The 13737-nt window shown below is 49.6% G+C and overlaps 1 protein-coding gene across 2 annotated transcripts in view; it reads right to left on the reverse strand.

The window, feature by feature from the left end:
- Positions 1-934: 934 nt before the first annotated feature.
- Positions 935-13737, reverse strand: part of tns3.2 (tensin 3, tandem duplicate 2) — a 74020-nt gene continuing 61217 nt past the window's right edge. For both annotated transcript variants that reach the window (XM_064333872.1, XM_064333871.1), the window contains exons 17-27: positions 13387-13543; positions 12309-12835; positions 11080-11166; positions 10284-10415; positions 7257-7352; positions 5522-5599; positions 4583-4660; positions 3835-4003; positions 3179-3247; positions 2868-2897; positions 935-2511 (exon numbers count right to left, since the gene is read on the reverse strand). In XM_064333872.1, coding sequence (XP_064189942.1) covers positions 2367-2511; positions 2868-2897; positions 3179-3247; positions 3835-4003; positions 4583-4660; positions 5522-5599; positions 7257-7352; positions 10284-10415; positions 11080-11166; positions 12309-12835; positions 13387-13543 — 1568 coding nt within the window. In that variant the 3' untranslated portion in view covers positions 935-2366. The remainder of the gene's footprint in view (positions 2512-2867; positions 2898-3178; positions 3248-3834; positions 4004-4582; positions 4661-5521; positions 5600-7256; positions 7353-10283; positions 10416-11079; positions 11167-12308; positions 12836-13386; positions 13544-13737) is intronic.

The following is a 13737-nucleotide window of genomic DNA, read 5'->3' on the forward strand; positions in this document are numbered from 1 at the left end:
GACGGTTGCCATGCCACAGACCAAGATGAATGGGACGCTCGGGCAGTAAACAGAGGGGTGCACTCAGTCCTGTCCGCCCAAATTCAGTAACAGGCCATCAACAGCTTGTGTGTGTATGTGTGTATCTGTGTGTGTGTATGTGTCTGTCTGTCTATCTGTGTGTGTTTGCGTGTGTGTGTGTGTGTCTATGCGTGTATGTGTCTGTCTTGTCTGTCTGTGTGTGTATCTGTGCTTGTATGTGTCTGTATCTGTCTGTATCTGTGTGTGTAGGGTTGGGGGTTAGGGTTGTACAATCCAAGGTTTCATGGTGGGATAGGTGAGCTCTTCAGTACTCAGTCTAGGGGAAGTCTCAATTTATGCTCACACATTTCCCCTGTGGTCAGCCAAGCCTGTTCCAGGTGGTGATCTTAAACGACGTGCAAAAACCGCAACCTTTCATCCCAAGATACTGTCCACCCCGTGCTACACTGGACAGGCAGAGATCTCGCCGGACAGAGTGGGAACACCTCATTCGGCAGGAATGGGTGTTCATGTCGTCTCCTGTTTGCTTTTCCCTCCCCGGCACCCTAGAACTTCAGTGATACCGGCGAGAAAAGTTTTTTTTTAAACTGAGTCAGAAGGCTGGAGCTGACCAATCAGACGGCAGCCAGAAGTGCAGCAGTCTCTGAGCAGTGACCACGCCCCATCCACACTCCCGTCCAATCAGGAAAAGCCAATCAGAAAATTTTTACACTGAGCAAGCACCAGCCTAACTGCACTAATCTAAAGCCCCAAAAAAATACAAGCTGGCCAAATATCCCGAACACCCTTTACCTGGTTAAAAAAACAACAGCAGCTTACAAAAAAAGCTATTTAAAGACTGGAAAAGTTTCCTATTAATTAAAAAAAGTATCACCCCTTAAACCAGAGAACGGGACTGAAAAATCGAAACAAATCTTGTGAATGAGTTTTATTGTAATTTGAAAATGCGCAGGTGGTATAAGAAATAACTATACAGCATTAATTTACAAAACAAATACATATGTGTGTGTTTTCTTTTTACAGGATATTCATGTCACACACAAGGCAAAATAAACACCAACACAGGACAAATGCAGCTTTAACAGGGAGGGTTCATTGTTTTTCTTTAAAAAAAAGAAAAAACACTTCATAGTTCCTGTCCAAACTTAAACATAATATGGAAAATGCATCAAGTATATAGATTCTATTGGGAAACCTATATTTTACAATGTTCTTAAGGAAATAAGGTCCAAAAATATATATATATATATTTAACCTGCAATATTACTACCTCTGAAATGTATTAAAAAAGACTTTCATTGTCATGTTACTCAGCTGTACAAATGTATGTTCATTATGAACTGTCCATCAGGTCAAAATTTGTCTGCATTAGTAGGGGTAGCTTTAAGTTACAAACCAGTTTGCATATACTGAGGGTTAAACCATTTATTACAGCCTACCTTGCTTTGGTTAGGAATGCGTTGTAGTAAATACGGTTATTAGAGTATAGCGAACAAATCGCAGAACGTTTCCACCAAACAGCACAGTTTTTTTCATGTTTTTCATCACTTTGATGAACTGTAAATATACAAAACATAATATTGAATATGTATTTTTTATAAAAGAATTATACACATGGGAATAATGATAAATATTGTGGCTGATACAAACTTGTTAAAAGGCAAATTATGCTTTATATAAATAGCACACTATATAATTCCATTTATCATAAAGGGTTATCGTCAATATCTATTTCTACGTGAACTTCTCAAATCACTGTAAAGGAAATAATTTCATCTTGTAATAAAATATATTAGGGTTCAAATACAGAAATACTCCTCGGTTATTGTTTTATTTTTCCATGGTACACTACAGTAAAAAAAAAAAAATTGAAAATGTTTTAATGCAGTATTTTAAAAAATTTGGGTCACCATTGTTGCTCATGAAACCAATTTAACGTCCAACTTAATGCCTAATCTGTGAGCCTTAAATGGAAATGCAATGTGAGTTTTACTATGAACCCTGCAGTCAGTGTAGACGTGCATGCTTTTATTTCACCCCTCTCCAGCAAATAAATACACATTAGACGTGACGCTAAATTCCCTCTCTGCGTCCTGCGGAGGGTCCCTTTTAGGAAAGATCTCACCGGTCTGCTGGGCGTTCTCCTGCGTCCGATGGTTTAGGAGCAGACTCTTCTCTTCTCTTCTCTCTCGTGCATCTAATGGCGAAGATGCCACCCTTCTTTCTCTCCTCCCAGGGACCGTCAGCATTTACGCACGCCTGTGGCAGTGTCTCTTCGACCCACCGATTGAAGCCGGTTGGTGTTTTTTTTTGGGGGGGGGGCGTTGGGGGGGGGGGTGGCAGTCCTACTTGTTCTTCTGGGAGCCGATCATCACCTTGGAGACGAAGTTGACGATGGCGCTGGCCGGCTGCTCGGGGTCGTGCTCGGCGAACAGGTGGCACACGTTCTCCGTCCCGCTCGCCGTCTTCCTCGCCACGAACCCGAAAATCCTGCAGAGGGGGGGGGACAACACGGTGAGCGGCGTCCTCGCTGCGTCCCAGCGGCATCCTCGCCATCTTTCATTTTTACCCAGAGGCCTCTGCGACTGACGAGGGCCAATCACAAACACGCTTTTTGGGGGGGGGTCAGTGCATTCCTGGTGGCTGCACGTCAGAATCGTCTCACTCATTTGAATACATTAACAAGTTTTTTCTCAAATTCTTAGGCTCATTTCACACACACACACACACACACTAATGAAAGCAAACACACATTCACACACACACATTCATGAAAACAAACTCACACACACACTCATGTACACAGACGCAGTGTGTAGTTGCTGGACTGGGACAGCTGAACTTACTTTGCAGAGGTGCAGCCATCTCTCATCCACCTTTTTTTCAGAGAGAATAAGACAGAATGTTAATGTTCAATCAATCAAATCCAATACAATAGACAGGACGTTCATTTCCATCTTTCTCACATCCAGTACAAAACACAGGACGTTAATTTCCATCTTTCTCACATCCAATACAAAACACAGGACATTCATTTCCATCTTTCTCACATCCAGTACAAAACACAGGACGTTCATTTCCATCTTTCTCACATCCACTATGCAGCATAAAGCTGTGCTGCTAGAGGTCAGCTGAACGCGGTGCTGGTGGCACTTACTTCCTGTCCTGTGGGTCCAGAGCACAGAATATGACGGTGTTGACTGCGTAGTGCCTCCGGAAGAAGAGTCTAGAACAGGGGTGACAGAGATAGAGAGGGGGTGGTTAGGTCCTGTCCTGGCAGGTACTGGTGTTTTGGGCTGTGGGTGAGAGCCTTGACTGCTCACTGCTTCCAGCGTTGTGTGTACAGTGTGTTTGTGTGTATGTAGAGTGTGTGTGTGTGTAGAGTATGCGTGTGTGTACAGTGTGTGTGTGTGAGTGCATGTGCGTGTGTGTGTGTGAGAGTGCATGTGCGTGTGTGTGTGTGAGAGTGCATGTGCGTGTGTGTGTGTGTGAGTGTGTGTAGAGTATGCGTGTGTGTGGGTCTGTGCGCCCGAGAGACGTCGGTTACCCGCTACGATCCAAGCGGACCAAGCCGGCGAAGCTGAACCCTCAGCCGCCAACTCACGCAGCCTAGCAACCGCACCTACTACCTCCACCCCACCCTGCCGCCATGGCAACAGCAGAGGGGGGAATTTGCCAGCCCTTCTCTTACGAGCCAGAGTGTTGCTGGCCTCCGGACATACTCAGCACAGAGCAGGGGGGGGCTGTGTGGACGGAAGGAGGGAGGGAGGGAGGAGGAGAGGAGAGGGGGAGCGGCGGAGGGGTGTTACTCACTTCCTCTGGTTGTCGGTGAGGGTGATGCCCTGCGCGGACACTTTGAAGTGGACCACCGTGGACGTGGGGGGCGGGTCCATGGCCAGAGTCACGCTGGCGGCCTTCTGGACCGCCTGGGAGCCCGTGAGAGACTCCATCTCCACCGAGCCCAGAAACCACACGTTACAGGCTGGGGGGGGGGAGAGAGCGGGAAAACAGAGGGGCCGTTTCATAGCAACACTGCACCATAGTCCTGCCCACTAACCTCCACATGTGAGTGGTTCAGCAGCCTCTGCCTGCCCCTTGTGTGTGAGTGTGTGTGTGTATTTGTACTTCTATCTTTGTGAGGACGAAATGTCCCCACAAGGATAGAAAGATGAGGAAAATTACGGGAAGTGAGGACATTTTGCTGGTCCTCACAATTTCAAGAGGCTGTCGTCGGGTTAAGACTTAGGGTTAGGGTTAGAATTAGGTTAAGGTTAGGGTTAGGGTTAGGCATGTAGGGTTAGGGTTAGAGGTTACGGAATGAATGTAGTCAATGGAAATCAGTCAAAAGTCCTCACAAGTATAGCAATACATACGTGTGTGTGTGTGGGAGAGAGAGAGAGGGAGAGAAAGGATGTGTGAGTGTGTACACGAGAGAGAGAGTGTGAGAGAGCATGTATTTGTATATAAAGGCCAGCACAGTACATGTCTGAATGTGTGCATGTGTACACATGAGTGATGTGTGTGTGTGCACTGCAGCTGAGTGACCTAAGACCCTGCATACCTGCTCCCTGCTTCAGAAGCTCTGTAGCGGAGTTTGTGGCTGACTGTGCAGGCGACTCTACGATGTCCTCCAGAGGATCTGAAACAGGCAGAAAAACCAGGTTTGGGGCGGGCTACCTCAGAGCACAGAGCTTACGCCTCATTCCAGTGCAGCTGAGATGACTCATTCATAAAAACACACACACACAGAGGCACGCAGACACACACGCACAGACAGACAGACAGACACACACACACACACACACACACTCGTACACACACAAGCCCAAACGGCTGCCATTCAGCTCCCCCCCCCGATTTATTTATTCCGAGACGAAAAAAAAACCCGACTTGGCTTTAAAAACAAACGGGGCCTTTTTTTTTTTTAGAGGAAAACAAAGTCCCGTGCCGCAGAGCGGAGGGGAAGAAGCCCGGAGGGAGTAAATGAGCTCTCTATCCACCGCGGGGCGGGCTGCTAAATAAAGCGCCCCTGTACGCGGTCAGAGGGGTCGTTTCGGGGAGGGGGGACGGGGCGAACAGACGTCCCTGTGAGAGCCCTCTGGGTCAGACCTGAGGCGCAGCTCCTGTTTTGCGACCCCTCCCTGGGGTCCCCATAAGGCCCTGTCCCTCGGGACCCGTGCTGCGCGGGGCATGCTGCTGATTCACTGGGGCTGACAGCAGATGCGTAAACAGCCGGATAGGGTGATCTATCACCTGGTCTGCCCGGGGGGGGGGGGGGGCTGCGGTCTGCCCTGGACCCCCCTGACCTCACGGCCTCCTGGGTGTCCCAAGACATACACTACACACATAAATATACACATTTACACACACACACACACACACACACTTACACACACCCATTCATACACACAAACATACATTTACACACACATACATATACATTAACACACTGTCTCTCTCTTTCTCTCTCACTCTCTCTCTCTCTTTCTCGCTCTCTCACCTCGGTCTGGGATGATGAGCCTGCAGGGCAGAGCTAGCGGGGTGATGGAGTGCTGACAGACCAGCGCCGTGAGGCTCCCTGAAACACACACACACTGCGGTCACTTCCTGTATGCCCACCCCCTCCCCCCTCGAGCACCGTGTCACACTGCGCTAGTTACTGCATACCCCAGCGGGTGTCCTCATAGCTGGCATAGCTGGCATTGTTCACATACTGCCCATTCACACTCACGAAGCCCGGATATCCACCGCGGCGCTGCAGCCTTTGTCTGCTGTACAGCAGGCTGTGCCACGCCCGGAATTTGAACCCGCAGCCATCCCTTTTACGGGCCCGGTCTCTCGATGCCCTTCCGCTGACCCCCCCTTTGACACAGTGCTGTATCAAATTCCTTCCATTAATAATTACAGGAACCCGTGTCCCGCGTATCTGTTAGGGCCACTGTTTGGAAATTTCCATCGAGGCCTTTTCCACACGTCTGTGTTTGATGTGTTACCGTGCGCAGTGTCTATCTGAAAGGGGCTTCCTGTTAATTAATAACTGATTAGCACACACCATTTAATATAAACAACAGGACTGCACAAAAATTTCAATCATCATTTTAGGCTTCAAATGAGTATTAACAAAATAATGAACCAAACCTGAATTTTATTAATACTGTACAGGGGGGGCAACCCTGTTCTTAAAGAGCCCCAGTTTGATGTTTGATTAATTAATTGATTAATTAATGAATGCAGTTGATTTGACCTCACCAAGTTTTTTTTGGTTAATCTTTTTGGGTGAAAACAAAAAACCCAGTATAGCACCTAGGCCCAGGTTGGTCACACCTGGTCTACACACTGACTTTGCAAATCAGCTATGCCTTCCAAACCCTGACTGAACCACATGTGCCATTTTTAGGATGAGTAATATATGTACTGTCCATAAACATGTGCAGTATTTATCTCTGGTATCATGCAAATATTGCTTCATACTCAGGAGGCCTCGTGTGGACACACTAAAGTCATACAAGGACTCGACTGAAACGCAGTGTCCAGGGCTTCCACTAGGTGGCGACATGTTGGCCGTTTATATTTTTTCCAGCAGCATTTAACAACAATGCAGTGAGTTCTGAGCTGTAGCAGCCAGTAGACTGAAGTAAAAACAGGAGAGTAAGAGTGCAGGCATCCTGTATCATGAGGATCACTCAATCACTATGAACAAACTGACTCCAGTAAACATATAGTCTATATTTTTTAGCATACATACATTTTATACAACAGCTGTCACCCAACTGAATATTACTTTCCGTACTTTCCCTCTGTTTAATGACAGGAGAATAAAAACATTGAAGAGAAACACAAATGTGCGTGTGAAAATGCCCACGTTCCTCATTTAACGGGGAAGGGAGAGGGAGAGATGTAGAGAGGGAGGGAAATGGAAATGGAGGGATGAGAGAAGGGGTGGATGGAAACAGGGAGAGATGAAGGGAGAGGGAGGGAAGAAAGTACAAAGAGAGATGGATGGATGGGGAGAGATGAGAGAAAGATGTAGAGGAGGAGAGATGGTGAGAGAGATGGAAAGCTGTTGAGAGAGGGAGAGATAAGAGATGTTGAAAGAGATGGAGAGAGATGGAGGGATACTGAGAGAGATGGATAGGGAGAGAGATAGAGGGATATAGAGAGAGATGGGGAGGGAGAGAGGGGGTTGGAAGGATGGAGAGAGAGGGAGATGGAGAAAGAGATGGAGGGATTCTCACCGAAGTAAGGCTCGTTTGGGCAGCCCTTCAGTCTCACTCCTTTCTGCGTGCACTCGATCAGGAAGTGTCTGACCAGCTCAGTGGACAGGTCTCCCACTGCAGGACAGACAGCACAGGAGGGGGATAAAGCAGGAGGCTGCAGGTTCGATTCCGTACCGAGGAACATCGGCTGCATCCTTAAGCACAGTACAAGCTGAGTGGTTCTGTGCCAGGTACAGCCACTCGACGGAGTACAGTCACAAAAAAAAGTATAGTTGGAGAAACTGGAAAAGAATGATATGCAGGTAGCATTGCTATTATGCATCATTATCATCATCAGACAGATGGACAGATAGATAGATGAAACATACAGTATGTACACAAGTGCATGTGTACAGCCTGATCTCCGCTAGTTCAGTAATCTTGTACTTGGCACCACACCCGGGCCTGGATTTAATCAACACTTGACTCGTAATGAAACACAAGTGTGTAGTTTGTTTTTCTTTCACATAAACGTACAACACTGGTAAGTTAATTTGAAATGCTTGTGAGGCTGTGTTTCAAATGCCTCGCATTTATCAAGCCAAAGTAAAGGCCAGAAACTTTGATTGGATCCAGAGCAGTGACTCACAATCCCACCACAAAAAGCTGCTCTCCTTGTGCCATGATATATTCTGGTGTCTTTCTGGATTCTAGCCCTGGGGGGTTACAATCAGTTTTTCCAGCTCGGAAAGCCTGCAAACACTCTGCTTGAGGGGGGGGGGGCGATGAGTCAGGGGTTGGAACTGAACCCCTGTCCTTCAAGGTTGGGGGTGGAGGGGGGGGGGGTGAATTGAAAATAGCTTATCTCCAAATCCCAGGGAAACGGCATATTGGAAACAGCATCTGCCTCTTTCTACATGGTAGCTGGACACACTGCTGTACCTAGCGACGATCCAGAAGCTAATCGCAGACTTAACCCTAAAGCAGAATAAGGCCAACGGTGGCTCTAATGCTGAACTCCCGAGTCTTGTGCTTAAGGCACACAAAAAAGGAAATAAAAAAAGTTCTTGAAGGTATAAATTTCATACCAAAGAAAACATGCAGGCAGTGCTGTGGATCGTCTCAGGATTACCACCCTACCGGTCAAACCATAACACGCTGTGCAAAGTGTGCACCGCAAAGTTACACTGGCCACAGCCTTCACTCGCCCCCCCCCCCCGGCCTCTTTCTGGCTTTCTCTCCCCCCCTCCCGAAAAACTATTTCATTTTTATTTTTCCGTCCACATAAAAGTGAGAGACAACGAAATGAATAAATCAATCGTTTTTCAAGCATTTTTTGAAAACATCCTGAAACCGAAACGCTGGAATGGTCTTGCAGACAGGAGCCCTGCAGGCACACACAGAGAAACAGCCCCTTCTCTGCCCCGTCTGATTTCACACCCTCTCCGAGCCCGTGGCAGTCCGTCCCGAGGGTGCCGTACGCGGTTTGGACGGTCTCCCGGAGACGAAGCCGGAAGAACGCACACAATAGCGCGTCTGGGCTGGGGGGTGGAGGCGGCTGCTCGGGCTTCCTCGTTTACACCACGTCTGGCGATCACGCTATTATTACTAGCATTATTTTTTTTTTTTTTAAACTTTTGTGTAATTTCATTCATAAACTCTGCGTTGAAGCGGAAATAAGCGAGCTCACACATTCTGAGCGTCTCTCATAACCGCCGAGCGGGTTTTTGGATAATGGGAGTGTCCCAGGAGAAGTCGCGCCCCTGGGAGTCTGAGCACCAGACCGTCCCGTCTCGTCCCGTCCCGCTATCTGTCAGGGGCTTCTCGTACGCCCTACTGGGGCACACACCCTTCCTCTTCCTCTTCCTCTGCGAGATCCTTCTGGAAGCATCCGCTCCGACCCCAACTGCACTCTGATCGAACCCGATCGGGGCTATCGCTCCTGAGCTATCCTTGTGCTGAACTGAAACTGTGTTAAATCAAATCAAATCAAATTTTATTTGTATAGCGTATTTTACAGCAGTAGTCACAATACGCTTTACAGACAACCCTGGCCTAAACCCCCACAGGAGCAAGCCTAAGGCAACAGTAGGCAAGGAAAAACTCCCTGTGGCAGATGGGAAGAAACCTTGGACGGAACCAGGCTCAAGGGGGAAACCCATCCTCCTCTGGTCGGCTCAGGGTGCCGACTGGTGACCCAACATGTGGTTTGTTAAGGCACACTGAGCAATTAACACAGACTCTACACTGACTGCACACCGTGTGCTGAGCACTAAATGGCCCATGGATGAGCCTTTTCTCTTTCTCCCTCACAGTTTAAAATGATCGCTGTCAGACGCCGGAGTCTAATTCAATTGGCCCTTGGTGGCTATTCGGACTAACCAATCACAGCGCGCCGCTCCTGTAACTCCACACTGGGTCATTAAGGCCAACACTGAAGGGTTTAAGTCGGGGGAAATTTAAGTCGGTGACAAAACAAAAAAAAAAAAAGCCTCGCCCGTACTCTGGGTTTAGTCTGGGGGGGGTGTCCCGTAAGAGAATACCTGCAGGCTAATCTCACCGAGCTTAAACATTTTCACTTTCACAGCAGAACAGAGCGCAGCCCGGACGGGACCCGCCGCAGGTGTAGAGCCGCCCACCTGCCACCGGGCGCTCCGGCCTGAAACATTAGTCGCACGCCGGGCCCGCTCACGAAAAAAGCAGAGCCCCGCTGCCTTTGTGTCCTCCACAAAGGCCCTGCGAATCCGCCCCAGAGACGCGGCCGGGAGCGGGGATCTGCCCGCACAATGGAGGGCCCTATCGGGTTGTCCTTCCCGCCAGCCGGCTCAACGCTATTTGGTGGCCGGGTGGAACAGAAGACGCCTTTTCATGTTCCTCAGTCGGCTTCTCGGACATCTTGCAGACAATCTTATTCTTTTTTTTGTGGGGGTGGGGGGAATACCTGTCGGTCTGACGACTGTCTGATATGATATGACTTATCTGACTAAGGATTTTTTTTCCCGGAACATTCTGCACCCGTGACCCCGCCCCCTCCCCCACCCCGCCCCCCTTGGAGACGACCCGTACCTCTCTTGCTCTGCTGCAGGACGGACGGCGGGGGCGTGGCCACCTTCATGGCCAGCCCGTAGGCCCCCCGAAAAGAGTGGCTGTCCCGCACGATGAAGGAGCCCGGCTCTTTGTCCTTGAGCACGGCGATGGCTGGGGACGACGGGGGAGAGAACGAGTTTTAAACACCCCCGAGAGTACCCACCCTACCCCCCCCCTCAATGAGCGGTGGGGCATTCTAAGGGTGGAGCTCCTTCCCTGTCTGAAAGCCGTGGGATAGCCCACTCGGAGTTTGAACGGGGGGGGGAGGTCGTAGGGCCACAAATAACACCTTTAACGTAGCCATAGCTTCACGTGCAGTTTGTGCCCTGAGAAATACCTGCGTGTACACTGTGTCATGCAGCGCTTTGCCCAATGGGACACTAAAGCTTGCTGAGTTCATGGTGTGTTTTCCAACGCCTCCGTTCAACAGGTTAAAAGAGAGGAAAGGCGGAGTTCAAACCGGCTGCAAACAGGTGCGGCCGAAGAGTACATACATGACTGAACAATGAGCAGGTGCAACTTTTGCTCTCCGTTACTGTGTTTTCATTTTATTTACTCCATCTTTATTAGAAGCTCTGATGTTTCAGCCCTGTTGTTAGGCCTTCTTCAGAATGCTATTGAAAAACCCTGAACACAAAACAACTGAAAACACAGCACTGACACTGAATTGTCTGTTTAACTGTGCTGTACTGTTTAAAAAAAAAAAAAAAAAGCAAACACCGGATCACGCAGCTGTTTCCACATCACGTCGATAAAGCGCACAACAAATATTTACCTTGGTCTCTGGAGATGTCCGGCTTGTACCAAAATTTGGACGTGTCCTGCACGAACTTCACGGTCTCCTGCTTGCTGGCGCACGCATCTGCAACAGCAAACACGCGCATGTGCGCATGAGTATCGCGTTTTCAGACGCAGCTCCCGTTTTCACACCGGCCTTCCAAAAGGGGGCGCAAATATTCGGCCGCGAACATTCGCGGTGGGAATCCAGACGTTCGGAACACGGACTCCCGCGGAATACACGCCGCGGGGAACGCAGGACAGTTTTCGTTCCGCTGCATTCCGACAATGAAGTCAGGAGACAAAACTGTGGGCCAACTTTAATGGGGTTGGCTGTGTATGTAAGTCACACACACGTATCAAAATACATGCAATGCTATGCATGGGGCATAGATGAATATATATATCCATGGTTTGTGGTTGTGGTTGAATCTGGAGGGCATTATAGCTTAGCTCATACCAATGTCAGTGCAAAGCAGCCAGATATAACAGCACTGGCTCTAGACTGAGTGAGCTGCGTGGAGATTAGCCAGGGCCACAGCTGCCCTCCACAGCACGGACTGTGCAGCAGCTGATACGACTGAACTGTGAACTGAACACATTTCTGTGTTCAGGGTGGACTTTGGCCTGAATGCAAATAGCCCGATAGGGATGAGGGAAGCAGTATTGCATCATACTGGACTGCAGTCGCAGGCGACCAGGAAGCCAGATGCAGAAAAAAAAAGATCTTGGTCGTGTCCGAATCAGTGCTCTGTCTACTGCATCCTGTGTACTGTGTACTAGCACACTGTGCACGGTTTGCTGCATGCTGTTTAGTACGCAACACACAGTATGGCAAAATTTCCTTTCAAACCATACTCTGGAAGTGCCATAAGACCGCCCTTGCTCACATATCGTTGTTGTTAAAGGATGTCAGCGAAGCTTTGCCTCATTTTTAAAGCGAAACAGTATCATAATTATGGGACCAAAATGCCTGTTTACTTCCTGAAATTTATGTTCCCGAAAGTACTCAGCAAAACGCCAGTATATCATCCATTTTAAGTGCACTACATTCAGAGACAATTTCATCCGCTTAATGGCTTTCTCGTCCAGTGTACTCAACACACATACTCAATAGTAGGCGACTGCACTGATTCAGACGTGGCCCTGAAGGCAGCTGCAGGACGCTACGCCCCTCCGGGCCAGCAGGGGGCGGCAGCGTGGCGCAACGGGAAGGCCCCCTCTCACCTGGCAGGGGCGAGGAGGCGCTGAGGACGCGGGCGGAGAAGTCGGGCAGGGTGTTGGGGAAGGGGATGCTGACGGTGCTGCCGCTGTTTGGGCTGGAGAATCCGCTGAGCGACGGCGAGCGGGACCCTAGCGACTGATCGCCCTCCGACACCCTCTTCTTCTCGGGGAGGGGCGGCTGCGCGCCCCCCAGGCCCATGCGACCCAGCCCGTCCACGGCCGCCAGCAGGCTGCGCTCCAGCCCGGCCCCCTCCAGCAGGGAGGACAGGTCCAGGGGTCCCGGGCCCAGTCCGCTGTCCTCTTGCTCCTCGAAGCTGGGGAGGTTCAGGGCGGCCTTGCCCTGGCTCCGGGACCCCCCCCTGGGGGAGCTGTGGCAGTTCGGGGCGGGGTGGGACAGCAGGGGGGAGTGCTGGCCGTCCGAGCCCCCGCCCACTCTGGGGTAGTCCAGGGGGCCGGGGTAGTGGGGGGTGTACTGGTGATTCAGGGGGGGCTTGGCGGCACCGTCCTGCCACGGCTGTCCCGCAGAAGGGCTGGAAGAGAGGAACGACCCCCCAGGAGCATCAGCACCAATGCACAGGGAACAGTCCCACGGCAGGACAAGGACAATAACTAGTTACTAATGCTGGAATAACAGTGCATGAGTTTGTCTGGGGCAGTCACATTGCACCCCACATTCCTAAAATCGATGGTTTCCAGTCTGTGGAAAGCCCACAGGTGGGTTGTAAAAAAAATTAAATTAAATTTAAAAAAATCACAATTCCCATTAACTTTGCACTAGTACATATGCACTGTATGAGCAGCATTTAACACGTTAAAAAGATTTTAACAGCATATTTGAACATATGTTAAAAACATCCATTTTACTAATTAGCACCTCAACAAGATCTCTTGACTGTTGAATGAGGTGCGCTTAGGGTTAGGGTTGGAGTGATAAAATACGGGACTGTAGATCTCCAGAAACAGGCCAGCTCTGTGCTATGCTCTTTAGCATTTATTATTTGGCTAATAACAGCTGCAGGTGAGAGTACTGAAGGCCTGGTTTCAGATCCCGCAGTGCTCGACTGGCTTGCAGTGACCTTACCTGTCGACCTGTGATAGGGGGCTGCTGGTGGTCACGGCGCGTATCGACCCAAACGGTCTCTGGCACGAGGTGGGGGTGACCGACACCTCAGAGCAGAAGAGGTCCCCGTCCGTGGAGCCCGGCGTGTGGTTTATGTTCTCCATGTAACTCCGGGATTCTGTGTGGAGTCGAGAATAACACACTCTAAAAATGTACATCGTGAATGCATCCATCTGGGAATTTACACCTCAGGTCTGACCTCCCTCCTCAGCGTCCCCATTCCCCCCCCCCCCCCAATGCTGTTTGTCCTGGAACTGTGACACCTGGTACACAGGTTTATCGCCATACCCTTAACATTTTTGCTCAAAAAAA

Source organism: Anguilla rostrata, chromosome 4 (genome assembly GCF_018555375.3).
Source record: "Anguilla rostrata isolate EN2019 chromosome 4, ASM1855537v3, whole genome shotgun sequence".
Taxonomy (NCBI): domain Eukaryota; kingdom Metazoa; phylum Chordata; class Actinopteri; order Anguilliformes; family Anguillidae; genus Anguilla; species Anguilla rostrata.